General features: G+C 30.8%; 3 protein-coding genes across 3 annotated transcripts; 1 reads left to right on the forward strand and 2 right to left on the reverse strand.

Moving 5' to 3' along the window:
• Positions 1-682: 682 nt before the first annotated feature.
• On the reverse strand, positions 683-6,282 carry LOC108782425 (glutamate receptor 1). Its single transcript, XM_018550703.1, has 5 exons — positions 6,257-6,282; positions 2,695-2,989; positions 2,020-2,128; positions 1,759-1,948; positions 683-1,184 (listed from the first exon to the last, which is right to left on the reverse strand). Exons 1-5 carry the CDS (start codon positions 6,280-6,282, stop codon positions 683-685), a joined length of 1,122 nt encoding a protein of 373 aa, XP_018406205.1.
• A 1,231-nt stretch (positions 6,283-7,513) lies between these two features.
• LOC108782426 (triokinase/FMN cyclase) lies at positions 7,514-20,884 on the forward strand. Its single transcript, XM_018550704.1, has 10 exons — positions 7,514-7,639; positions 8,564-8,633; positions 9,269-9,379; positions 9,460-9,548; positions 9,656-9,872; positions 12,703-12,948; positions 15,727-16,122; positions 17,047-17,300; positions 17,532-17,659; positions 20,764-20,884. The coding sequence occupies exons 1-10, from the start codon at positions 7,514-7,516 to the stop codon at positions 20,882-20,884; spliced, it is 1,758 nt and encodes a 585-aa protein (XP_018406206.1).
• A 285-nt stretch (positions 20,885-21,169) lies between these two features.
• Positions 21,170-26,898, reverse strand: LOC108782440 (carboxypeptidase D). Its single transcript, XM_018550721.1, has 10 exons — positions 26,869-26,898; positions 26,085-26,322; positions 25,336-25,571; positions 25,000-25,133; positions 24,530-24,666; positions 23,911-24,098; positions 22,674-22,969; positions 22,111-22,287; positions 21,770-21,862; positions 21,170-21,508 (listed from the first exon to the last, which is right to left on the reverse strand). Exons 3-10 carry the CDS (start codon positions 25,568-25,570, stop codon positions 21,317-21,319), a joined length of 1,452 nt encoding a protein of 483 aa, XP_018406223.1. The 5' UTR covers position 25,571; positions 26,085-26,322; positions 26,869-26,898; the 3' UTR covers positions 21,170-21,316.
• Positions 26,899-27,220: the final 322 nt, after the last annotated feature.

The following is a 27,220-nucleotide window of genomic DNA, read 5'->3' on the forward strand; positions in this document are numbered from 1 at the left end:
AAGGAGCTGCTAAAATAATATCATCAACATAGCGATAATAAAAATTGAGATGAATAGGTAATAGACCAATAGCAGTTTCTTCGAAATCCTGCATAACCATATCTGCGACTATTGGTGATAATGGCGATCCCAAATAAAATTAATCTTTTTTATTATATATATATAATAATTAAGTGTAATATAATATATACAGTATTTGTTTAAATAAAATAAAAAACATGGATTAATATTTAGGAAGGTGGAAAGAATTATTAATATTTAACTGAATAAAATTGTCTTTTTATTTACTTTTTTAATAAAATTTTTTGTGAAGACTAGAAATTTATTTTTTAAACAAAAAGATATATTCTTTTTAACTTATTTATTTCTTTAATACACTAACTATCACATATATTTTTTGCCTATTTCTCTATATTATATTACATATCAACATATGCATATACTTCAAAAAATCATTAGTACTGCACGTTAAATGTACATATATAAAGTCCTACAATTTGAAATGCTATTTCGTGAATGATACTAGATTATGTCAATGAATGACTACATGATTGATGACTATACAATTTTTTGCGTACGAATTACAGTGTTTAGCACGCAATTTATACGAAATTGTTGAAATTTTAAATAAATTCCATCGTTTATTTGATACGGTTCGTCAAGCGTGTAAATTATCCTTTTATTACGCTGTGTATTGAAACAGAAACGCTGATGGCGTACGAATAGGTATTAATCTTTGATCACCATAACGATCGAACACGATATAATAATCACGCCCATTAATGCAATGCTTCTTTCCCTGAGCGATATCGTATGGAATGTTTAAAGACGGTGGCTGTATGTTCCGTTTGTCGAACAGCTGATTCTTGGTGGTATACACCAATCGCGGGATCAAAGAATCATTTGATTTCCGTTTCCACTTGCAGGAGAACGTGCGATCGCACCATTTGCCAGTTTTCTTTCGCCGTTTGTAAGACTTCGCCAACCAATTAATTGATATCTCGAGAACGAAAATCACCATCGCAATTATATATCCAGCGATGACCACTTTAAATGTCAAGGATAAATCGGAAAATGACAATCGTCTTTCGCTGGATCGAAGATCCAGCGGACATATCTGCGCAATTGGCAGATTCTTCAGTTTCTCGCGCTTTATTATACCAGATGCCATTAAAGTTATCAATCTGAAACACATTCAATCTTTTATTGAATTGCACTGCTAATAATATTAGATTATTGATAAATGACAATACGATTGATGACTGTATTTTTAGGATACGAATTATAAGCTTAGTACATGATTTATAAAATTTATATAAAATAATATTCTATCTTTTTAAAATTTTATTATCTATTATTATTATTATTATTGTATTATCTAAATTCGAAAAAACTTGAAGAATATATAAGTCTAATTAACCCTCAAACGGCACACTGGTGCGAATTCGTATCAGCAAAATTTTCAAAATATTGGCTTCTTTCTCAAAACAATAACCATTTTTTTATAACTTAAGAATAATTTAACTAAATTTGAGTTGCGCCAATCGCTTTGTTGAGAAATTTTACCCCAAGAAAGTATGGTTTTGAAAGTATTTTGAAGAATATTATCACGGTTAAATAAGTAAATGAAATCACAAAATCCCAATTCGCACCAGTGTGCTGTTTGAGGGTTAACCGTAATTCTCTATTTACTTTTTAAATAAAATGTTAATTCTATCTTTTAATATATATGTATATACACAAAAATTTGTCGCTTACTCTTTATTAAATGGTTTCTCCAAAGTAGAATTTACGGGAAAGGCGAATGCTTTATTGATCACCAAAATCGTATTAGGCATAATAACGTATGTACATCTGTTCCGATGGTGCAGGTGTTGGCGGGTTTTGTTGATATAATTCTCGAATATTAGAGTTTGGAGGTAATAATTCTCCCCAAGGAACAATTTGTCTAGAGATTAATATCATATTTCTTTTTATTTATAAAAGTATGTGCTTGAAATTTTTGACGATAGTACTCACTCTTCTCCACAGCATTAAAAATATCATCAACCGGATACTCGTACGACGTAATATAGTGATCCTTCCATCTTGTAACGTTTAAGAGATTTAAATCCTCAACGTCGTCGAACTGAAAACATTAAAAATAAATTTTAAGCTTTATATTAATTACACTAATTTACAAAAAGTATTTTTTTTAATTACTTTCAACCAGACAAAATGTTTTTTATAGAATTTGATTGAAATGCCGCACGTTAAACACTAACACGTTTCCGAAATAACTGCAGAAGTTTAATGAACCAAAACTTGCTTTTTTACAATATTTCATATTTTTTATATAAAAGATTAATATTATCTTAAAATTCTAATCAGAAGTCATGAGTATGTATTGTTTATCCTCTATAATATGCATTTTTTTAAATTTCGATATGGGTTATTTTTGGTTATTTTTGTATGGGTTATATTAAAAATGTTAGATATATTATTAAATATATTATTAATGCGTTTAATTCAAAGTAATTTTCTGTTGTGCAAACTAGTATTATTTTAACGTTTTATGATCATGATAAAATGATCAATGCTTGCAGCTCTTATTATCAATTTCAAATCGCAATTATTGGACAAGATTATGTAATAACAAATCTGTCAAATTTTCTCTTGAATGACTCTTAAATACGTGTTTGCGAGAAGACTTACTTCAGAAAGCATAAAGTCGATTGTGCGCCCTTTATAAGCAATCCACTGATAACCTTTACGCAATATATCTTTTAAATCGTTAATCGGCAAGGTAAACTGTGGCCTCGTAAGAAACGCAGTAAGATTCGCCGTGTAAAAAGACGTCAATATTAAAATGAATATCCACCACATAGCGAACAGGATTCGCGTCGAGTCTGCAATCAGTGTCAATTCATTTTTCAGTTCAATATTATGTAGTAATAATAATAATACAATAATTGAGGAAATGGGTGGAATAAAGGCCCAATTACAAAATCTTAATTTTGATAAAAATTAAAATAAGTTACTATTTTATTATACAACAAACAGGAACAGTGTATTAAATTTTATATTTATGTAATGTCTTTGAAAAGTTATATGTTATATAATATAATATTTCTCTATTATAATTATAGTATTTAAAAAGTTATTTGCAATTAAAAAAATGCACTTAGCTTTATTTTCCGAATATATTGATCATAGTATTGTAGGAATCAACAGAATATGGAATACACTTTACTTTTACACTTACATATATATATATATATATATATATATATATATACACACACTATTTTTTGTAATTTTTTATTAAATATACCATAAAGAATTATATGCATATGTATATGGGGCATTCCATCCAAAGTGTGCCACTCGAAAACTTTTGGATTTTTGATTTGGCTGAAATTTTGATATATTATAGTACCCATCGCAAGAAGATACCACAATTTTTTCCGAACTTTTTATCAATATAGTCATGAGATATGAATTTTTTTTTAAATTCGCATATTTCAAAATTCGCAATTTTCAAATGCCTATAACTTTGCGAAAAATAATCCAAATAAAATGTTTTTTTTTTTAAATTATGTGTTTTGTTCTCTAGATTTTAAAAAAAGATATCAAGAAAAGTTTCAAAATTGTTTTTTAATTTTTTTAAAATTTAATTATATTAATAATTTAAAAATTATTAATTTTTTAAAATATGACACGTTTAATTAAAAAAAAAATTCTTATAAAAACTTAGATTTATTTGATGATTTTTAAGACTATAATTTAATCGTGGGTAAATTTTTCCTTCTATTTTTTTCGAATTAATTTTTTTTCAATTTTGCATTTTTTTACACGATAAAATATTATATAGATATAAACTCGTGACATTTTTATTTCCTAAAATTTTCGATTTATTCTCAATGTAATAACTTATTTTTTTATATTTACATATTTAAAAAAAAAGTGTTTCCGTGATTATTTTTCATTATTATGAAAAATATAATAAAAATATAATAAAAGGGTGGACAAACGAAAATAATGGGTGGACAATCGTGGACAAACGAATGCAATAATGATTTTATCAAAATTCGCATTTAGGGGTGCCGATATTACTTTTATACTAAAATTATCGTTTTCTTATTATGAATTTTTTTACAATATAATTTTTCATTTTTATAAATTGTTATTATTGTCCAATCTTATTTGTAAGAGTACGGCTACACTTGTGCATACAAGAATTAAGCTTGCATGTACAATTACTAAATTTGATTAGTTTTGCCCGCACAGAAACGCAAAACGTAGTAGGAAAGTCTTATGGGCAAAGCTAATCAAATTTAGTAATTCACAGAGTTGCTCTGTGAAGTTTGTATATGTACGTTTTTTTGGAGGGTGAACAAATGAAAAAACGGGTGGACCAACAGTGGACAAACAGTGAACGAATGCAATAATGATTTTATCAAAATTCGCATTTAGGGGTGCCAACTTCATAGAGCTGCTCTGTGAAGTCGGCATCCCTAAATGCGAATTTTGATAAAATCATTATTGCATTCGTTTGTCCACGATTGTCCACCCATTATTTGCGTTTGTTTACCTTATTTTTATTATATTTTTCATAATAATGAAAAATAATCACTTGGGGGTACTACAATTTTTTTTGTGTATAACTTTTTTTTAGGAGGGTTGGACAAACGAAAATAATGGGTGGACAAACGTGGACAATCAGTGGACAAACGAATGCAATAATGATGTTATCAAAATTTGCATTTAGGAGTGCCGACTTCACAGAGCAGCTCTGTGAAGTTGGCACCCATAAAAGAACACGATAAGTTTAATATAAAAGTAATATCAATCAAACACTTTTTTTTTTAAATAGGTAAATATTAAAAAATAAGTTATTACATTGAGAATAAACCGAAAATTTTAGGAAATGAAAATGTCACGAGTTATATCTATATAATATTTTATCGTGTAAAAAATGCAAAATTGAAAAAAAATTAATTTGAAAAAAAATAGAAGGAAAAATTTGCCCACGATTAAATTAGTCTTAAAAATCATCAAATAAATCTAAGTTTTTATAAGAATTTTTTTTTTAAATTAAACGTGTCATATATATATTTTAAAAAATTAATAATTTTTTACATTAAATTAAAAAAAAATAAAAAAACAATTTTGAAACTTTTCTTAATATATTTTTTTGAAAACTAGAGAAAAAAAACACACAATTAAAAAAAAAACGTTTTATTTGGATTATTTTTCGCAAAGTTATAGGCATTTGAAAATTGCGAATTTTGAAAAAAATTCATATCTCATGACTATGTTGATAAAAAAATTCGAAAAAAATCATGGTAGCTTCTTGCAATGGGTACTATACTTACTATGGGTACTATAACTTACGTTAAGTTAATTTTTTATTCCTTCAACTTTTAACTTAACTTTATTAATTTTGTAAAGCCATTAACTTTAACTTTATTCAGTTAAGAAAAAATATTGAAAACAATAATAAATGATGTAAAGGACTCTTAGTTTAAAACAAATAATAAATTAAAAAGACAAATTAAGAGTCAAGAATTAAAAAATTTTATAATATTTAAATGAAGTCAAAAACATAAAATAAATATTAAATCGTCAAAAAAACGCAAAAAACATAACATGTAAAAACAAAAGAATTAAAAAATAACTTTACGTTATCGCAAAATCGTAGCTCTTCAAATACATAACTTAACTAGTTTCGACTCTTGAATTGAGTCTTCTTCAGAAGTACAATTAGTGCAGTAATAAGAAGCATTGTTAATAACAGAAGAATCCATTCTTAAAGAAAGAAATTTATTAAAACGACTGATCGATCGGTAATAAATCTGTGGAAAAATGATTAAACTTACTATACAACTTAATTAACAAATAGTGTAAAAATTAACAAAAATAATAAATAAGTTTAATTTCAAACCTTAAATGATGGACTCATCTACACACAATTTTTATATCAAGGCTGTTGCATTTGTCAAAATACATATTAACATAATTATAATTAATGAAGACATTAAAAACAAGAAAATTAAAATGAGATAATGACACGTCTGTACTCTGCTGAAATTGACTGTAAACTGAAAAAAGCAGCCGCATAACAATGTCAAACTTTGTTTATCAGAGGCATATACATATCTTGCAGGCCTTCAGTGTCTGTTTGTAAGTTTAAACTATTTTCCTGTCTTTTAATATTAATCATTTCTGACACTATTCGTTTTCTGTAATTAGGTTCTTCATCCAGAATCTCTACCTCATCCCAAAGAAAGTCATGGTCATGCTGCAACCTATGCTCAGTAATCACTGATCGAGTTGTCGTATTACGTCTAATATGATTTCGATGTTCAGAAATCCTGGTTTTTAGTTAATATATTAAAAAATATTAACTTACCCAACCCTGATGATTTCTGATAGGTTGAAATTCTTATTCTCTGTTCTCTGTTCCTTTTATTCTGCGGAGTCCCTCACTGCAGTTATATAAATTTACTTACTTCTTTATTCGAATATTCATTTATAACATCATGAAATTTTTTATTTTTGGTTTCTTCTCTTTTACACAATTAACAATAAAATTTGCTATCTCATCGTCACTACTGCTGCTTTCTATTTCATTTAGAAACAAAAATCGGTTAAACGCCATCACTTCAATCTAACCGCGATTACTCAATAGTGTCAGCAAACTGCACTGTCAAAATTGGCAGTGCAAGAAATTTTGCACTCGTTCAGTTTGCTTTATCTATCCGAATATAAAGTCCGAATATAATGTGCTACTTAAGTAATGTAATGTGACGCTAATCGAACACAACATATGTGTACCATAATATAGTGCAATATTACGAAATACGATGAGTGCAGTGCACCATATAAATATATACCTATCTCATTTTAAGTTCCAAAAGTGTACACTAGCTAGTTTAACCACAAAAAATTCATTTTATACATTCAAATAGAGATCTATTTTTTTAAAACATCTAATTTTTTTTTTACCGATACACATATGGATTTTAATAAAGGTATATTTTCTAAATAAAACAACAATATTTTTTACTGCTTTAATTATTTTTCGATTATCAAATTAATAAATTCAAACTCACAGAATATTTTTCGGTTAAATAGTCTAAGTTGTCTCTTTTCTCAGTAATTATATTTTCGAGAGGTAATTATTAAATTACTCGCATATATCTGAATCTTACATTCTCGTGATTTAGTAATTGTAACAATTATAAAAACACGAACGTAAGAATCGTAATAAGAATCGTGTTATATAAGAGAAACGTAAATCACTCACTTTCGAGCAAGTGAATAAGCAGTTGAATGTAATGTTTTAACTTTGTCGTCCATTTCCAATTTATAGATCTAAATTATCAAATACATCATACGTCGCATGAAACATTCTGATAACCCGGGATCTAAAAGTGGGGATCATTGGAGATTTACAGATCTTGTTGAAATTTATCTCATATATTTTACAAGAATTCAACGTTAGTACTCCATCTGACCGTGACTTACGATGGCAATGTCAAAGAATTTAATTAACTTGTTAGACGATGCCGTGTCTGAGACTCTATCAGGGTTATCCTATACGTATCCGCAACTAGAACATCATGTATCGCACAGAGTTGTACTATCACCAGATGTACGTATACATATAAAAATACGCTTTTATGCTATTGCTTCATTACAGTTAGATGATAGCAGATATGTTTATAACATTCGATGTTTTTCGAATGCTTATTTACAAGAATGCTTTGTAAATAATAAAAAGTGTTCTCTCTCTTCTACTTTTTTAAATTTTTTATTTCTTAAAAAAAAAACAAATTTTACATTCTAATATTTACATTCTAAATACTGAGAGTCCTATTAAATAAATTAATAGGGCTATCAGTATTTAATAATTCAACATATTACGTGTGTATAAAGGTTATAGGTATATTATATAAGAGCATCAATAACAGTGCGCTAATTGGAGCGTATAGATATATTCTCAAATGACTTTTACATATGATTTAGATATATATAATATTTGATTGAACGTTTTGGCTCACTTTGAACCATTTTTAGCAATACATTTGATAATAATTCGTTGTTACATATGTATAGTCCGCCAAATGGTTGGGAAACGTATTTTTCTATAGACATAGAATGAGCATTTACTACTTGCTGGTTGAGAATTGCGTTTGTCTCTCTTTTCGCTGTTTAATCAAGTGACTAAACTAAAGAGTATGATAAAAAGACAACAGAGAAATATATAAATTATAAGTCATATTTGTGTAATGTTAATCATTAAAAACAGCAAACTAAATCGTATGTCAAGATCATTTGAGAATATATTTTGTGAATTGCAATTGCATTCTAATTACTGCACTATTATTGATACTCTCATATTATACCCTGCTTATTATACCTAATATATTGAACTATTATTTTAATACCATTGATGTGGTTATTTAAATTAATATATATCACTGGACCAAATAATTGTTTATATAACTTTGTTATATATAATATACTCTTCTCTAAAATTCTGAATATAATTTATATATATCTACATATACTTTAGCATAGGAATCGTCAAGGTAAAGTGGCCTTGATTTGTGGCGGCGGTAGTGGACACGAACCATTTGCTGCAGGTAAAAGAAATTAATACTGTGTATTAATATTATATATATATTATATATCACAATATTAATTTTATTTATTATTACGCGTGCGCGTACATGCGTACATACATTTGGTTTTCTTAAATTAAGTTAACATTTTAATCAGTATAAATCTCGTTTGTTTTATTTATGTGAAAATAAGCGAGGGGGTAATCACTTAATGTAATCGTGGGACGGAGTCCCTGAAATCATTATAAAATTTATATAAAATTTCGATGTATAATCCGACAATTACAAGAAATAATTGTGTAATATTAGATAAAATCGTTTATTTTACCAAATGACCGCATATATAGTGAGGCAAAATTATTTGTCATCAAATAAAATTATATAAAATTACATGAAATCATATAATCTGTGGAACAATATTTCATATAGTGGTTACCCCCTCGAAAATAAGTATAGTCTTCTTTTTAAGGTAAGATAAAAATTATTGCGAATAATATTTTACTTATATAATTTGTGTTGTTACCAGAATTTAGATGCGTTAAGAGAAGTTTAGATATATATATTTTTTAGATATATGTATAATTATTAATAAAAGCTTAATTTAAGAACGGAAACTTTATATACATGAACATTTTTTGCCGTATGTCTTTTTATAGGATTTGTTGGCAGCGGTATGTTGACAGCTTCCATAGCAGGATCTATTTTTGCAGCACCGCCGTCTATTCATATCACATATGCTCTTCAGTGTATTGCAGAAAATAACAAAGGTCTCTTTACTTTACTTACTTATTATTAAAAAGTATTCTTTTTTTAAGTCACATATATGTATATTAATATCTTTCTTTAGATGGTATTGTGGTTGTGATACCTAATTACACGGGGGATCGTTTGAATTTTGGCATAGCGATTGAGAAGATTCGACAAGCGGACGTTGCGGTAAAACGAAAATCTTCCACATTTCACCCGCAAACAATAATATAAATTAATTGTTTCAAATTTTTAACATATTTGGAATTTATGTATAATTATCTCAATAAAATCAGGTGGAGGAAATAATCGTGGATGATGACTGCAGTATTCCCGTAAATGAACAAAGCGTCGCTGGTAGACGCGGACTGGTGGGCATGCTGTTCGTTATAAAAATTGCAGGTGCTTTCGCAGAAAAGAGTTTCCCTCTGTGTAAAGTAGCAGAAATTGCACGATGTGTTTCACAAAACACTGCAACCTATGGAATCGGATTATCCGCGTGCGCAATACCAGGTATGAAACAATTACGATTATGTAATAATAAATTACTGTTATATTATACATATACATTCAAGCCGCGCGTGCACGCGCGCCATAATCACGATAATTACTCGTATACAGGGATTGACAAGATTGACGATTAATAAATAAATATTTAGTCTTAATTGGGCTTTTCAATAAATGACGAATAAGAATTTATTTGTTATTCGGTCATTTGTGAATAATAAATATAATAATTTGTTCGTTATTCAATCCATTTTTAATAAGAAATAAAAATTTATTATTCAAAACATGGCAAATAATAATTAAAATTAAATATAATAGACATATTAATAACATAGTATATGAGAACATAAAAATATATCTGCAAATAATAGAAGTAATGTAAATCTTGGACTGAGCATGAATATTAATCGTCTAATGTCTCTCTCAGGAGACACGCAATGGCACCCATTAGAATTTATTTCGCTTTACCATGACCCAATTGATTACTTAAGTCATTTCCAGTCCGTTTTATGTGTCTTAAAAATTAATAAGTTATTTACAAATAACTTATTAATAAATTTTTTGAGATTTTTTCTGTGTAATAACTTTTATTAATATTTACTTTATTAACGATTAAGGAATATGAAGGGACTTGGAACGAATTAATTATTATCAATTTATCCAATATAGAACGATTCGCTCTACATTCGACATAGTTCTATCATATATTTACAGTTTTTATAGACATTCCGTAGTTCTGTCATGTATTCTGAAGACACTTTCATCCAACAACGATATTTAATAATAAAACGATATTTAATATCATTAATATTCATAATTTTAATTATTAATCAAGAGTAGCTGAATAACAAGTAAATTTTTATTCACCACTCACAAGTACTTGAATAACGAATAAATTTTTATTCGCCATTCACAAGTGGTCGAATAACGAATAAATTTTTATTCGTCATTCACAAGTGGTCGAATAACGAATAAACTTTTATTGTTTTAGATTTTGTTATTTAAATAAATAATTATTGAATAATACTCATCCCTCATATGTATATACATGCGCTGTGTTATGCACGGCCAAGCACTTCTACATGTACGCGGTTGTTCCATTCTTCCATCCGATGGACGAATAGAAAGATGGGTCAGAATCCAGACAATCTTTATTCCTTCATTATTGTTATCCAGTCACTTTTTTCTAGATATACGAGTATGATATATCTATTATTCAAATATTAAATCTTATAGAACCGTACATGTGAATTGAATTTGTATTACGTATGTAGTCTCTTAAATCGCGCCCCGAACAATTTTTCGGTCTTGAAACGCCACTCTACGAATATCTATTATTATCGGATATCAGATATTTTTTAAATGTCACATTCTTTTTGGATATCCGATATTCGATCAGATATCTGGAATATTTTAGCAAGGATATTTTTTCTTTGTTAAAAGAGGTTTAAAAAAAAAAGAAAGGAAAGCAAGGAAAAAATAGCAATAATAATTTTCTTTATCTTCTTAACGTGAAAAGAAAAGAGGAAAGATGAACTGTATGTAAGGAGTTTAGCTGAAAAGAAGATAATTTTACATTAAGGACGTTCACCGGCTAATCGATTTCTATACAAAATGCTTCAAATTTTAACTACATGATATTAATATCATTATCGATATATCCTCCAAAATTCAAAAAATTTAGCGGTACCGAATTCGAGTTATTAATTTTCAAAGTTGCAGCTTTTAACATGTAAGGTATAGTCCAAGCGTGCGCTCAAGTGACATTTCAATTCATAGCGACTGTGATATCTATAGGATTGTTCTAAAAAATTAGGATATGATGCAGGACGATGCTAGAAATAACATAAAAAAAAACGGGGATCCGTAGCGGTGCCGTTTTTGAGTTGTCGAAGTTCGAAGTGGTGTATCCGACAGCACTTGAAGTAAGTCGCCGCATGGAAGGAGAGCCGTTGCTATGAGACGGGTCTCCGCTTTTTTCAACAGGCTAGTGTGCGTGTATACATACAAGGCATCGAACCCCGTTTGCTTGTGCGTGAGTACACTCAGCAGAAAAAGTATTGGCATGGGAAGCGGAGTGGGGAGAGACATGCGCTATGCACCGAGAAGCGAGCGAGCAGTAAACTTTTGGTTACGATTGTAGCCGGTGAACGTCCTTAATTACAAAATTCTTGATTATATTTTATCCTCATAAAAAATTTATTAAAATTGATCCAATAAAACAATTTTATTCCTATAATGATTTAGATTTTATAAAAGGATCATGAATATGAGTTACAAAATTATTATTATATAGAATTCATTTTTTTGTAACACAATGAATATGTACATTGAAACAATCTGCTATGGATTTATTATATGATAACAAAAAACATTTTCTTTAATACATATCTACAATGAATTCGATTATCGAGCTAATGTACAGACTTTAATAAAACAATGCGTTTATATTGTATGATGAATGTATTTTATTACTTCTATAAAATTTTATAATACGACACATATGTAATGAATGAATTTATTGAATCTATGACCACGTACGATTCACTGATAGAACGAATTTTTTCATCAATTTAATTAAATGTTACATTGTGTGTATGAGTTATGGTACATTCAAGTACAGTAAATTATCTAATAAACAGTGATTTGTTATATTATTAAATCCAGTTATTAGCTAAAAATAATTCTCAATGTAATATTTATAATATATTTATTAAAAAGAATAAAAGTTCATTGTATATCAATGAATTTCAAGTCAATAAATGTCATTTATTGATACTACGAACAAGATTTTTTTCAGTGTATGCTTAATCTGACAATGAGATATTAAATGTAGGTCAAGGTCTCATGTTCGAGCTTGCACAGGATGAGATAGAGTGTGGAATGGGAGTGCACGGAGAAGCAGGATATGAGAAAATTAAGATCAGGACTGCATCTGAACTGGTGATGTTAATGCTAAAGCGCATTTGTGAGGCTTTATCTTTGTCCGCTAATGACTCGGTCGCGGTTATAGTCAATAATTTCGGTGCTTTAAGTCAATTGGAACAAGGAATAATCGTCTATGAGGTTGTAAATCAGCTTCGTGAGTACTTATTTGTTGTTTTTTCTTCTTTTATATAATATATATATAATTTGTATATATACATATGAATATAATATGAGCCACTTACATATGATATGATAAATAAATCATATCCGTTCATTTCAGTAAAAAATGATATATTGTAAATATGAGTTTTTCAGTCTCTCTCTCCATATCGATTGTTTACTGCAAATGGATTGATTAAAATGAGACGGGGTTAGATGGTCACTGTTTATTAATCAATTAAAAAATTTTTAGTTCGACACATTTTTAGAAAATATATTCTTACAAATACTTATTATAATTATATTATATTTTATGTAAATATACAGGGTGTCCCAAAATTCATCTGACGGATTTCGTGGACAGATAGAGCGGACTAAATTGAGATGGAAAGTCCTGTAACATTTTACGATTTTTGTAAAGTTAACGAGATATTAATGTCTAAAGATTACCGAATACATGTATCCGCCCGGCCTACTATTGCCGTGCCCAGGCCCGGATTAAGGGGGGGGCCTAGGGGGGGACTATAACCCCAGGCCCCACGGAAATAGGAGCCCCCGTTACATTTAGGAAAAAGTTTTGATTAAAATTAAAATTAAAATTATTTGAAATTATTTTTAATCTTAAAAAAAATTAGTTTTTATTCCATTAATATATAGTAGATGCTGTTCCATATTTTGCAGAAAGTTTTTTCAAAATACCTATTTGATCACTTATCGGTACTTAACTTCAGCGGTCGACTGAGATGCTACATCTCCACCATGCCAATAAGACATTGACATGAATCTTTAATATTTGATTTATTATTTTTTGTCATTATTTTAAGCTTCAAGACTTATAATTATAAAACTATACAATTCATAAAGATTGAAAAGAAGGGCCCCCTAAAGTTAAATAGCCCCGGGTTCCTCAACTCTTTACTGTGCTTAATTTATTAATAAAACTCAAGCAGTAATTTTGCATGAAAAATTTTTTTATTAAACAATTATATAATTTCCATCGTTTTCTATAATCTTTTTAAAATCTATCTTTTTTATCTATCTTCCTTTTCTTTTTTATCTTTTTTATGTACCTTTTTTCTTTTTTTTTTATAACACACGAATGCCTTGATCATAAAACTCGGTTTTACGTTAAAGAAGAAAAAAATGTGATTTTTAATATCAGAGCGTGGATGGCCGAAATCACCACGTCCAAATCATTTCTTTACGCTCGAATTGCTAGTGCACGTCCTGATATCTTGAACATTTTTTATTGTATTTCCAACTGTTACACCCTTCCAAAACTCATAAAGCATAAATGTTGTAAATATGTAACTTTTCTTCACTCATTTTCAAACACTTTTCTTGATGTAAATTCAATCAAAATACTTTTGTCTTTTGCTCGAATGGTAATTTAAATATCTATTTCCTATGATTTTATAATACGTCCACATAACAATAGTTGGCGCTGATATATAATGCTCCAAATGACATCTATTAGAAATAAGCACAAACTTTTGTACTTACATAATACTATTGGCGTTTTTAATCCGACCGAGTTTGCACTAATATGAGTTGAATTAATGACGTTTTGTGTTCTCCTATTGGTAGAGCATGTAAAGTCTATCAATAACAAAGTATTTTCCAACTCAAGTTGGTGCAAACTCGAAATTCGAGCCAAAAACGCTATATAATTAATATTATTTTTGAAAATATAGAACTGACTTAAGGGAGCATATACGTTTGGAGCCTCAAAAAAGGCATTTTTCACGAATTTTTTTTAGAACCAAGAGATAAATTATAAAAATAGGACTTTTTGCATAACAAAGTACACCTTTTGTAATTCTCATACAAATTTTTTTAAAGTAAATTTGTTGGAAAATCTCCCCATTTCACTGTCATGTAGTTAGTCATGTACGCCACGCATGATTCCGCGGTTACAATGATTTCTCATTACCCGTTTATCTAAAACACAAAAATCAAACGGCATCTTAAAGAAGAGTAAATTTCCTTGTCGTTGTCGTATCCAATTTTTAAAATTTGCATTTTAAACAAAATGGTGAACTTTTAAAGTCAAAGTGCCGATTTTCGACAAAAAATTTTGTTTGTTTAAAAAAATAATAAAAAGAATTCAAATTTTAAAAATCAGATACGACAACGACAAACAAATTTTATAAACTTTCAGTAAGAAAAAAGACAAATCGGTGGATCCGTCTTCAAGTTATCATTGTCACCGACTTTAAAAACATGATTTTGAGAAAAATGCATTTAAAGTTTTTAAACAATTTTACTCTATTAAAGTAAAACTGAATTTATTCAACTTATACGTCATCGTCAATTCCTGGACCATATAGGGAACTTTCCTGCTCAAAATTTGCCTCCATTTGATAATTTTTAGTGAAGCGGCGACTTATAAGGGCTTTCCTTGTTATATGTATAAGGATTCGACTCTCTTCTTCTACCGGCGCGGCGCGCCGCTTTAGAATAGGCAAGCGCACGCCTATGCACTGCCTGACAAAATGTGTTGTAACTTCTTTACTTTTGGAATTTTAAAAAACGGTTTTAGGATAATATTCTTAAAGGTTTAAACTGACGAAAAATGCATTAAAAAAATCGATTTTTTGAAACCGACAAACGTATATGTTCCCCATGGCCAGAGACATTACCGCGTCTCCTGATTAACGACTTTTCTTGTTTTTGCTGAAATAATTAGCACATTTTTCCTCTGTTAATTCAACATTTTTAATTTATTATTAGTCTACATTTATGATTGTTATGTTGGTTTTTTTTAATGCAGAAAAGGCAAGTATACAGCCTGTTCGCGTCTACTCCGGTGTTTTAATGACATCCTTAAATAGTGTCGGGATACATATAAGTTTGCTAAAATTAACCGAAAACCATGGGAATGTATTTATCGATTGCCTTGACGAAAAAACGACGGCACCATGTTGGCCAGGCTGCACTTATAGCATTCCTTCGATTTTAACTCCATTAAACACTCTATTAAAAGATGTGAAGAAAGAAGAAGTAGAGAAGATAGGAATATTGTTAAATATGAGCGATCAATGCCTGATTAAATTATGTTTGAAAAACGCATGTGTCGCTATTATCGAGAAAGAGGCGTATCTTAATGAGCTAGATCGTGGTTGCGGCGACGGAGATTGCGGATTGACATTAAAACGATTTGCCAATGGTACGCATATACATATATAATAAATTTCGATGTATGTGTGTGTGCACAGAGTGAGTTATTTTAAGTTATACACTGAAATATCTCGAAAAATATAAAAGATTTTTGTATTATTTTAAACAAAAGTTGCTTAGGGTATAACATAGGCAAACAATAAGCTAGAATGTAATAATTCACTCTGTTACACTGTGTCTAACTCTTAGAAAGCACCCTTAGTTATTAGGGGGAAAGAAAGTGTAGTGGTTTTGGTTGACTAAAGAGACATCCTTAAAGTCAGGTCAAAAATTTTTTAAATAAAAATCCCAATTTTTTATTTTATGTTTGTATAGCTGATATCAAGACTTTTTCGAAATTCTATAATAATAAAATATTTTTTTATTAAGTATTTTAGAAGTTGAAGCTGAATTTGACTCCATGATAGCTTATCTGAACGTATAGAATAGAAAATGACACCAATTGTAACAATTACTTGATAATTGACAATTACGTGATTAATATTAACGTGCTGAAACAGTTTCCAGCTTTGATTTGTTAACTTTCAAACCCTATAACTTGTAAAGTGCTAAATGAAAAAATATATTATTATAGTGGTTTGAAAAGATCTTAACGTTAACTATATGAACATGACATAAAAATTTAAGATTTCCATTAAAAAAATTTTTGGTAATCTTGATCTGACTTTAAGGACATTTTTACTAGGTCAACCAAATTTATCACTTTCTTTACCTCTAATAACTGAGCAACTTTTGTTTAAAACATTTTTTCTATATCTTTTTTTTTTTTTGAGATACTTCAGTGTATCATGTAAAATGACCCATTCTGTACACGCGCGCGCGTGTATATACACACACTATATATATATATATATCTTATAATTTTTAACAAGAGTTTACTAACTCTCCTTCTCTCTTTCTTTACATTCTATAGGTATTTTAAGTAATTTAGAAAATTTATCCTTGTCGCATCCAGCAACGTTATTGTTGGAAATAGCAAACATCGCGGAAGAATGTATGGGCGGAACTTCTGGAGCTCTATATTGTTTATTTTTTACGACTGGTTCGAAAATATTGGCATCATTCAGGCAAGAGAAGGATATGCGAAGCATTTGGTTTTGTGCATTTCGCAGCGGATTAAATTGTTTAGAGAAATACGGAAGAGCGAAAGTTGGCGACAGGACTATGGTTTGCACTTATGCATTATAATTATTAAAATATATATCATTATTAGTGTATATTACAATATTATTAAAGACACTATTATAAATGAACAGAAAAAATTTCATAATATTAAAATCTGTTCGTCATGTTACTACTTGTTGCAAAAAATTAAATTTATTGTGGAATAGACATAGGGCTTGTATTAAAAATATAAGAGAATTTTTAATTAATATTTTTGTCAATCAATATCTTTAGATTGATACAATGTACGCGGTGTGTACGACGTATGAAAAATTGTTAAAGGAGTATTCTAGTGATTTTTACGAGAAAATAACCACAGCAGCATGGGAAGGATGTTATTCTACGAGAAATATGAAACCAAAGTGAGTAGATATGAATGTTGCAATATAAAAGACATCCATGTACTTTAATATTTAAAGTACAATAAATATATGAATATATATAATATTTACTTACAAATTATAAAATAAGTTAAGAGCCAATGCTAGTTTTTAATATTGCTAATATTTACTGATTTTCGAGATTTAAAGTATATAGTATACGAGGGTGGATCAAATATAAACGAGAATTAAAAAAAAATTTTTTTATATGAAATAAAAATACAAAATATTTTTTTTTGCGTAACTTTCTGTTTTTGAAACGCATTTTACCCATCTAACTGGAAGATTTATTTTTTATGTCGTCATTGTTGGCATCTTTTTTTCCAATGCCTCTTTCAGGAGTCCAAACGTGTGAAAGTCTCCTTCTGTCTCGATCCAAAAGCCATCGGCAGATATCAAGACGAACATTTTTGTGCTGCTTCGTGAGAAGATGTGGGACTCAATGAACTGATACCTTTCTGTATCATTTGAAATAATTTTTTGGGTACTGCCATAATAACTGTTTCTAAGACGAGCAGCAATTTCGGCAATTGTAATACGTTAGTCGGTCTCCACGAATCGCACGAATATCGTTTTTCGTTGAACTTGTTCTGGGACGGCGCAGCAATTTTCGATTTTTCGATTTTTTTTCGTTTTCTAGAGAAAGTCTTGTGCCAAAAGAACACACGGTGGAGTTGTGAAAGGATTGATTTCCCGAATTATTGCACGGCATAATCTACGGAAAATTTCAGCAGGCCGAATCCCCTCCTTCGTCAGATTTAATTATGATCAGTTGCGCGCACAACGAACGAAAATAAACCTTTTTCTCACTCATCTTGTTGCAGACTGCCGTACTGACCCGAGGACGTTCTCAGATTAGAAATCCCCTCCTAATATCCCCACTAAAACACCTTAACGTTATATCATCCTATTTTATCTTCTCTAGACTTCAGAGCAAAATTTTCGTTTGTATTTGATTCATCTTTGTGATTATAATAAAGTTTTATCTCAAAACTATGGCCTACTCAATAATTAATCGTATGCATAAAAACAAATCTTACATTATATTTATACATGTCGAATATTTAAACAGATTTAAAAATTAAATGTCTTGTAAATTTCCAGCTACTAACATTGAGAAGGTCCTAGTTTTAGATGAAACGTTTGTTATATAATTATGTACTTAGCCAAGGATTAGGTACAAGCGAATGAGAAACGCGCGTCGACCATGGCCGTGTTCGGAAATGCACTGCCAGTACTGAAAATCTATAGTCCACGTTACGTATACTATAGATTTTCAGTACTGGCAGTGCATTTCCGAACACAGCCCATGAGTGCTACATAGATCCAGAGCGCTCATTCGTTAATTTTAATCTGCCTTCTATGCAAAAATTATATTGTCAGATGCAATTTTGCAAAAGGAAAGTTTTGGTAAAACTGCAGAAAATGGGAGCAACCCTCGATGACCTTGATCTTAACATATGTTGTCAAGGTCTATGATCCTCTGATGAGTGACTCTCAACAAGTTTTATCCGTCAGTCATCCTTCGTTAAAAAGTTATTAACAAAAAAAGTTTGAAAAATAAATATACATATCGACTATATTTTATTCATGAAAGTAATGGAGTGGACCACGTTTCGCGTAGAAAGTCGAAATAACCCACGTGTGGCAGTGCAATTATAATTACATACATTACATAGTATATGAGTTTATTTTAGTTTTTTATTAATTGCATGTATGGGTTTATTTTATTATTCTTCCTTATTGGAGAAGGTAACTGTTATAGAATGTATACTCATTATAAACCCCTAATACTTTTATTTTTAAAGCAGAGAATTCTCGTGTTATAACAGTTAAATTTTTTCCACGTGAAGCGAGAGCTACGTCACATCAAAATATGGATTAGGTTAGGTTACTTTTTACAGTAGTGGAACCCTCCCCCGCAGGGCATTCATGCGAAGCGACTCTCACCCCACCTCTCATCTTGCGAAAGAGCTCACACTTCCATGTTGCTTATTGTAAATGTATAGGCCGTAGCACACCTTTAATTTGTGACGCATAAAAGAGAATCAACAAATTATAATCTTTCTTTCAATTGTGAGGACACTCGAGCGAGCCGGACGTGCTTCGCCCCGTCTCGAGTTATATTGCGCCTCGACCAATATTTTTGAAAAGTGTTGCCGACTTCGACTGCGTGCCTTTCATTTCTTATCACGAGAGTCCCCTCATTCGTCTCGGCGCGTGGCCGTGCGGTGCAGAGAACGGGCGTCGTAGCCACAGGCGTCCAGTGCTTGAGGGGACGCGCCATTTTATTCGTTATTGCATCATTCACTTATACCCGTGTTTGCCCGGTTTCGAGGCGGCCGGTGCTTTTGAGTTTACAATTCGATTTATCAATATTTTTCGCGGATCTAGTTTCAGTCTGGTTAGCTGCCTGGTCAATAATTGGAAGAAGAAGAAGAAGATAATCTTTCTTTTCTTCCTCACGGAAGAGAAGCATTGGTTGATTCTCTTATGCGTTATGCAAAAGTGTATGCTGCAGTCATATGCGTGAATACAGTAGGTTCCATCCCCTCTGCGGGAGGGCAGGCTCCACTACAGAAATAAACTACTTAAAAATAACCTAACCCAACCCATTTTTTGATGTGTGGTAGCTATCGTTTCACATGGAAAGTCGAAAACCATGTGAACAGTACAATTATAGAAGTCATGCGCCTCTTTGCAGGGGGGAGAGGAGGTGAGAGTTACTTCACGTAGAAAGTTTAACGTTTCTAAACAGGAGGAGGTCTAGATTAGTACTTATTATACATGTATAGCAGAAATAATATGTTAGTTTTGAAACTTTTTTTGTTCATAACTTTTTAACAAAAGACGATCGACGGATAAAACTTGTTGGGGGTCACTCAGAGTCATGACTTTGACAATATACGTCAAGGTCAAGATCATCGGGGGTTGCTCTCCTTTTCTGCAGTTTTACTAAATTAGAAAAATTTAATTTGAAATGATTTAAATTTTCTATCAAATATTTTTAAGTTAATCGCTTTTCCCTGTTAAATTTTTTGTAAATATTTAAAATGTAACGATAAAAATGATACATTTGTTTACAGAGCGGGACGAGCTAGTTATATAAAACAAGCTCAGTATTTAAAGGAAATGGATGCTGGAGCTTTTGCCGCAGCAGTATGGATTACTGCTATTGTACAGACAATTACGAATTTCATAGAATAACATATTTGTTATCTTCCTTTTTTTTGATAACTTATTAACATTATTATTATAAGTAAAAGATATAAAATTTAATATTAAATAACACGTCTATTAGAAAACGGAATAAAGAATTATAATTATATTAACTATTTCTTCTACATAATATATAAATAAAAATAGTTGCGTTTATATATTTATAAACAGAATAAAAGTACACTTTTTAATATATGCTTTTCACAAATACATAAATATTTTACGAGTATAACTTTGGAATATCAAACTTAATATAAAATAACTTAGGTTGCATTATTATTTGGCAGTATTTTGCCGATTAATCGGATTATGTTTTTTTTGCACCATCCATCAAATATAGACAGACTAACTTTAATGTTTTACTTTACTTTACACGATAATATAAATAAGTAATATTATTTGTATATATGTTTCACAAGATTATCCAAAGAGGTTGGTCACAAAATTGTTAAATCCGTTACTGATAGACGAGAAGATACCGTTATTGGCATCAGCCGCGGTATTAACTCCTGATTGAGGTCGATAATGTAATGTATGGTCGCGGTGTGGATAAGGCCTTCCGCCGATGTTTCCATTATATAAAACAGACCCATTTTCATCGTCGTATTGTCTCTGTTCCAAGTATAATGAATTTTAATAACATATTAAAATGTAAGGATAATTGAAACGTATAAAGTATCAAATATTAGCAATAGATTTTTTGGGATTATTTTATAGAATAATCCTCCTCTTTTTCTAAATATAACAAATAAAAAGTATGTACATATATATATATATATTCAACGTAAATGAATAAAAAAATAGTCAATAAAAATACACGAATAAAAAATGCACGAATGTGGATCTTCCGCACTAATTGATAACATTACTTACTTTTACTGAGTAAAGAGTAACATTAAGAAGCGTCGGATGTTGTTCGATTACTACAAATTCAATCTCACGAGGTATATATCCGTTCGAAAATACCTGACAAAAACATATATATATATAAAATATCAGATTTAACATGATACAATGTGAGTAAACAGCGAGTGTCTAATAAGTTTCTTATTTTATCATATTTTATCATATAATATTTTGGCATTCTAATAAGTACGTAAGGCAATATAATGAGAGAATAGTTGTACAGACAAATTATTAACTTATGTCTCTCAGTTTTTGAACATGGCCGGAGATACTACCGCGTCTCCTGATCATTACATTTCGTAACGTACCTCTAATTTATAAACACCAGGTAAAAGAATTCTCCAAAATTCACCATATTTCGTTGTTGAAAAACTAACATCTCGTGATTTCACTTTAATGGAAGCTCTTTCGATGGGATTACCATTGTCATCGATAACAAAACCATGAACACCTCTGTGAGCCTCCGCCAAAAATTTGATTAAAGACTAAAAAAAAAAGATAATAAAAACATATTATTTCTATAAAAAAGAATATATATCGAACATGCATTTTAACGCAAAACAGATACATTCTAAAAAATAGCCCAAGCAATCGATGTCGTATGGACGTCCAAATCAGATCTCGTAAATGTCTATCGTACATATAATTCCGGACAGCACGGATAATTTGGAAATTATTCATCTTTTCTTATCTATAAGTTGTTGAAAACAAAGAGAAGGACACCGAACAGTTATTGAAATTCAAGATAAAAGTATATAAAGTTGATAGTTCTCGGTCCTCTTCTCTCTCTCTCTGTGCGTCTCTTTTTCTCTTTTATTAATTGTAAACTGTATACGATCTTTATTTTCCACTACTTTATAAATCTACTCACCGCTCGATTTTCCGCCCAGTAATGTGGTAGATCCGCGGCTGGGGGATATTTGCAGCACGAAAGTTCCAAGGTGATCTCCATACAGCCGTTCCATACGTAGTTGAAATCTTGCATACCACCGGTAAGCGGATACCATTCGGCACCATTAGTAATTCCACGTTTAAATGCGGGCTGAGACGGAGAGCAGGGTAATCCCTGATACATAGATCCGTGGTTTCGAGAATACGTCAACGATAAATGTTGAAATACATCGTCATCTGGTGAGACGCTCGGCGTTGACGTGAAACTCTGAAACACTATTCTCTCTATATCATCTTGTTACTGTTTAAACATTGGATAAACTATATATCCAATGTAGATAGAAAATACGGAGATGATTTGTGCAATCTGCAAATTGTCTTGGAAAAAAAATGTCCACTAGACATTCTTTTTAAATCTTTGGCTCTGATTTCTCATTGAGAATGTCGAGGCATCTATAATATTATCATCTTTTTTTCTTTCTTTTTTTATTCTTTTTGTTCAGAGCAAAATTGTACATTGTATGCGATTCATGCCATGTCTAATTGTGCATTCAAATATTTCATTTTCATACGTTTGCTAATACAGTTAAAAAACAATCATCTTCTTAACATAATTTTCATAAAAGAAGTAAACTTTATCATTTTTTTACCTTTTTTTCAATATTACATTTGAGTCAATCAAAAGTAATCGTACTTCTGAAATGTTTCTTACGTTTTGCAAGTAAATGATAAAGTAAATAAAGTTGCTTATATTAACAACAAAAGATAATCATACATGTTGCACAATACCTGCACATAGTGGCGCCGATCGACATATTCCTGATGGCATGAAAGTTTACATAATATAATGATAACTTCAGAGCCGTATGCAGCTATATATATAGTCATAGCTGTCTATAATCTGTCTGTTAATTGCAGTTGTTTAATATACAAATGAAACAAATTTGGAATCGAGCCAGTCAAAACGCTGGAGGGATTGCATCCGAAAAATAATGCTGTTCTATCCTTTTCCTGTTTTTGTCTTTGTTCGTTTTTCTTTCAGAATCGTATCTCGCAAAGAGGACGATCGTGATACGACAGAGCGAAGTGTTACGACTCTGTGCGATTCCGTGGCTTGGAGTCGGATCGAGGACGATCGAACGAGCCACGCTGCCCGCCTTTTAACGATTTTAGCTCCGCGTGCGAAACGGTAACTGAACCAAGGTGATTTAACTTACGCGAATTTGGGGTATTGTCGAAGGGATAACTGGCCACGAGAGCACCACCGTGCAGACTGCCCGAAAGCACGAACTGAATCTTCGAAACCCATTCTTTAACAGCTTCGGTCTCTGGCTGGCTCTTTTTATTGTTTTGCTTAAAATAGTCCGGGAAATTACGGTTTAGGTCAAAGCCGCGCGCGTTATACCTGTATAATCATACATCGAATCGTAAAGATGAGAATTAGAAACTATAATTTATTTTGCGCAAAGCGATTAAAAGATTACGGATTATATCGCAAAGCGTATTTTAACGCTTCAAGATATATTTCCTTTAGCAAAACAGAAATATTTAACAACGTATTTGTCAGCGTTCTTAATGATTATTTATTTCTATTTGGTCTATGGCTATTTTGTGAAACATTAAGCGCAAACCTTTCAATTTTATGTTTAAATCGAAAGTAAGTCCCTTTGAAAGAAATATCAAAAAAGATTGTCATTCAACGTGTTCAATGTTAGGCAATTAGGTTTGAACTAAAAATTTCATCGTCGGTTAGCACAACCTGACCTGATTGAAAAAATAGAAATGGTCAAAAAATAAGTTAAAAAAATATAAATCGTTTAAATATTAATATCTAACCTGCCTTGACCACCATCACAGCGTCCCTCTTTAGAAACTTCGAAGCCGTCAGGATTCATTGACGGTAAAATATGAATTCTTGTATTGTCTAATAACCATGTAATATATGCGTCTAATCCGTACGATGTCACAAGAAACTAGAAGAAAAAAAACGAAAAAAGAGATATAGCTATTTGTAAGAAACATATATGTGTGCCACTTGTCAAATGCAAATAAATTATTAATAATAATATTATTATTCATATTAATTTAATGTCCGTCAGTTAATCGATATTAATTTATAATTAGAGATTATTGTCATTTGCAATTATTTGACTAGATAAAATCTTTTATCCGAATAAATCTTTTTTCATAAAGCAATGTATACGCGGTGAACCAAATTGTAAGAGTGTAATATACGCTGCGCATGTATTATTCATCATTTCAAGTAATGTAATATGGAAATTTCAATGCTTGATATAATTACGTACGTGAATAAGATGTAGCATTAATTCGCGTCCCACAGCTTCGTTTCCATGTATGTTAGCGATATACTTTACATCAGGTTTTCCGATCATGTGCTCGTAAGGTGAGGATGAAACGACCATTACCCATAAATCTCGACCTGTTGTATGAATAACACTTGATTATACACATATATTTTAAAATATAAAAAATATATTTTACTTTTCTACTTTAATATTGTTAAATATATGCTTGAACGTTAAAATGTGTGAATAAAACACAAATGATGATATAAACGTTCTCTTTTAAAATTTACTATTTTAATGATGATCTCAATTAGGTATTGTAAGAAGATAATGTACCTTTCACCGACTTTCCTATCGAATATAGCGCGGTGAGATTTTGAAATCGAAGGGACGTCGCGCGAAGAAAGCGGCTCATCTGTTCATAATTGTGGTACTTGAACTCGATGTTATACGGTTCCTCATACATTAAGAAGCGTGGATGATATAAACGAGGTACATCTCCTTTGGTATGGAATTGCATTCCACGAATATTCCCGTAAATGATGACAAGAAAAAGTAGTGTGCGATACATTCTGCAACAAGATTATTAAATATATGATATAAATACTGAGAGATATACTTGTAAATAGAAATTCTTTAAAGTTAAAAATTTCTTTCATTCTCTGTAAATGAATAAAGTCTAAGTAACTAATAATAAATATAAATATGTAATAATCAAAGAAAAAGAAAGAAAGAAAGAGAAAGAGTATAGGACATAATATAAAAATTTGTCAAAAATTCTTATAAATACTCTATACATATATTATATAAGTTGTACAAAGAGCATGAGATGTGTATACTTAATATTTTATACATTTTCAATAAAAATATTGTATGCGTACAATGTAACGCGAGAAATATAATATTTATTGTATGTTTTATGTAAGGGCTAATATACAGTACTTTAAATTATGAAATCAGCTTTATTTTTATGTATATATAGTTGATATTATAATTTAAAGTACTACTACATAATATAGCTTACAATAATAGCTTATACAAAATTTAATAATTAGAACCTTACTGTTCCTAGAAGTTTACATTACCTGATTGCTTACGTATCAGCACTGGAGAGATCGTACCGTGGAATCCGTAGAATCCAATTGTAAAATCAATGATCTTCCACGTTTGTGCGCGCACAAAAACTATCCGCGAAAACCACACGCGAAATAGTATATGTAAGCGACGAGTTTTTTCGATGCTAGTTTTTTCTCCCGTTATTTCCAATATCAAGTCGTTTATATATGGATACACAGTGCCGACGAAGAGGACAAGGCACACACACTTTTTTCAATCATACATGATCACGTTAGACATGGAGAGTGGATGAGATGACGGTCGGCATTTGCGGAAGATATGAAGAAAGAAACGAAAGAAGAAAGAAATAAATATAAAAAAGCAAAAAAGAAGGAGAAAAAAAGAAAAGAGAGTGAGAGAAGAGAAGAGGTAAACAACTGTAATAAGACCAAAGATCCTGAAGAATAGTCGTGGTACTATAGCGATCAAGAAACATAGGTGAAATCTTAGTTCATAAGTAAGAGTAGCAAAGAAATGTATGGTAATGTAAACTTACAAAGAGAGAAGCAAACTATATCGTGCACTCACTACCACCATCAGCAAGCAACACCAATCGCTGGTAGCAGTATCAGTAACAGTAACAATAGCAATAGCAGTTGCAATAACAGTTACAATATAGCAGTAGCAATAGCAGTAGTAGTAGCAACAGCGGTACCAGTACCAGCACCAATACCAGTACCAGTATCAGCACCAGCACTCGAGCACCCAAGTACCACCACCGCCGACGCCACCACCACTACTAATGAAACCCACTTCCTCCGTAGCTCTGGTATCTGCTGCTGTCTGCTCACCGTTGTAGAACAACCTCTGGCACAATGTGTCCTAGCTAGGAGACAGCCCGTTTACTGTCTCATCTCGGTACTACCACACTGTCGACTGGGCACACAATAAGCAACGTCAAGCGTATCACGGCGAATTGTTATTTCGCGCACATTTAGCGCGGACGCATTTATCATGATATCTGGAAATCTCCCGTGGACGTGGAACAGAGTTTCGCACGGCAATGTAACAAAATAATATGATAGTATGATTCGTAAATATCATGAGAAACTATCCGATTCTCAACGAATCAGTTAACGCGAATGACAATACTAATAAAAAGAGT

Source organism: Cyphomyrmex costatus, unplaced genomic scaffold (genome assembly GCF_001594065.2).
Source record: "Cyphomyrmex costatus isolate MS0001 unplaced genomic scaffold, Ccosl1.0 scaffold127, whole genome shotgun sequence".
In the NCBI taxonomy this organism is placed as follows: domain Eukaryota; kingdom Metazoa; phylum Arthropoda; class Insecta; order Hymenoptera; family Formicidae; genus Cyphomyrmex; species Cyphomyrmex costatus.

Bases quoted from the DNA above. Each gene is read 5' to 3' on its own strand.
- LOC108782440 (XM_018550721.1), bottom strand. From the start codon at position 25,570: ATGTATCGCACACTACTTTTTCTTGTCATCATTTACGGGAATATTCGT. The intron at 22,288-22,673 runs GTGAGTAGATTT...TTTTTTTTTTAG, and splicing joins ACTGGGCGGAAAATCGAGCG to TCTTTAATCAAATTTTTGGC. The intron at 21,509-21,769 runs GTAAGTAATGTT...TACTTGGAACAG, and splicing joins TTACTCTTTACTCAGTAAAA to AGACAATACGACGATGAAAA.
- LOC108782426 (XM_018550704.1), top strand. From the start codon at position 7,514: ATGGCAATGTCAAAGAATTTAATTAACTTGTTAGACGATGCCGTGTCT. The intron at 9,380-9,459 runs GTCTCTTTACTT...ATCTTTCTTTAG, and splicing joins TATTGCAGAAAATAACAAAG to ATGGTATTGTGGTTGTGATA. The intron at 9,549-9,655 runs GTAAAACGAAAA...CAATAAAATCAG, and splicing joins TTCGACAAGCGGACGTTGCG to GTGGAGGAAATAATCGTGGA.
- LOC108782425 (XM_018550703.1), bottom strand. From the start codon at position 6,282: ATGACCATGACTTTCTTTGGGATGAG. The intron at 2,990-6,256 runs GTAGAGATTCTG...ATCAAAATTAAG, and splicing joins ATGACTTTCTTTGGGATGAG to ATTTTGTAATTGGGCCTTTA. The intron at 2,129-2,694 runs GTAAGTCTTCTC...TAATGTTTTCAG, and splicing joins TCGACTTTATGCTTTCTGAA to TTCGACGACGTTGAGGATTT.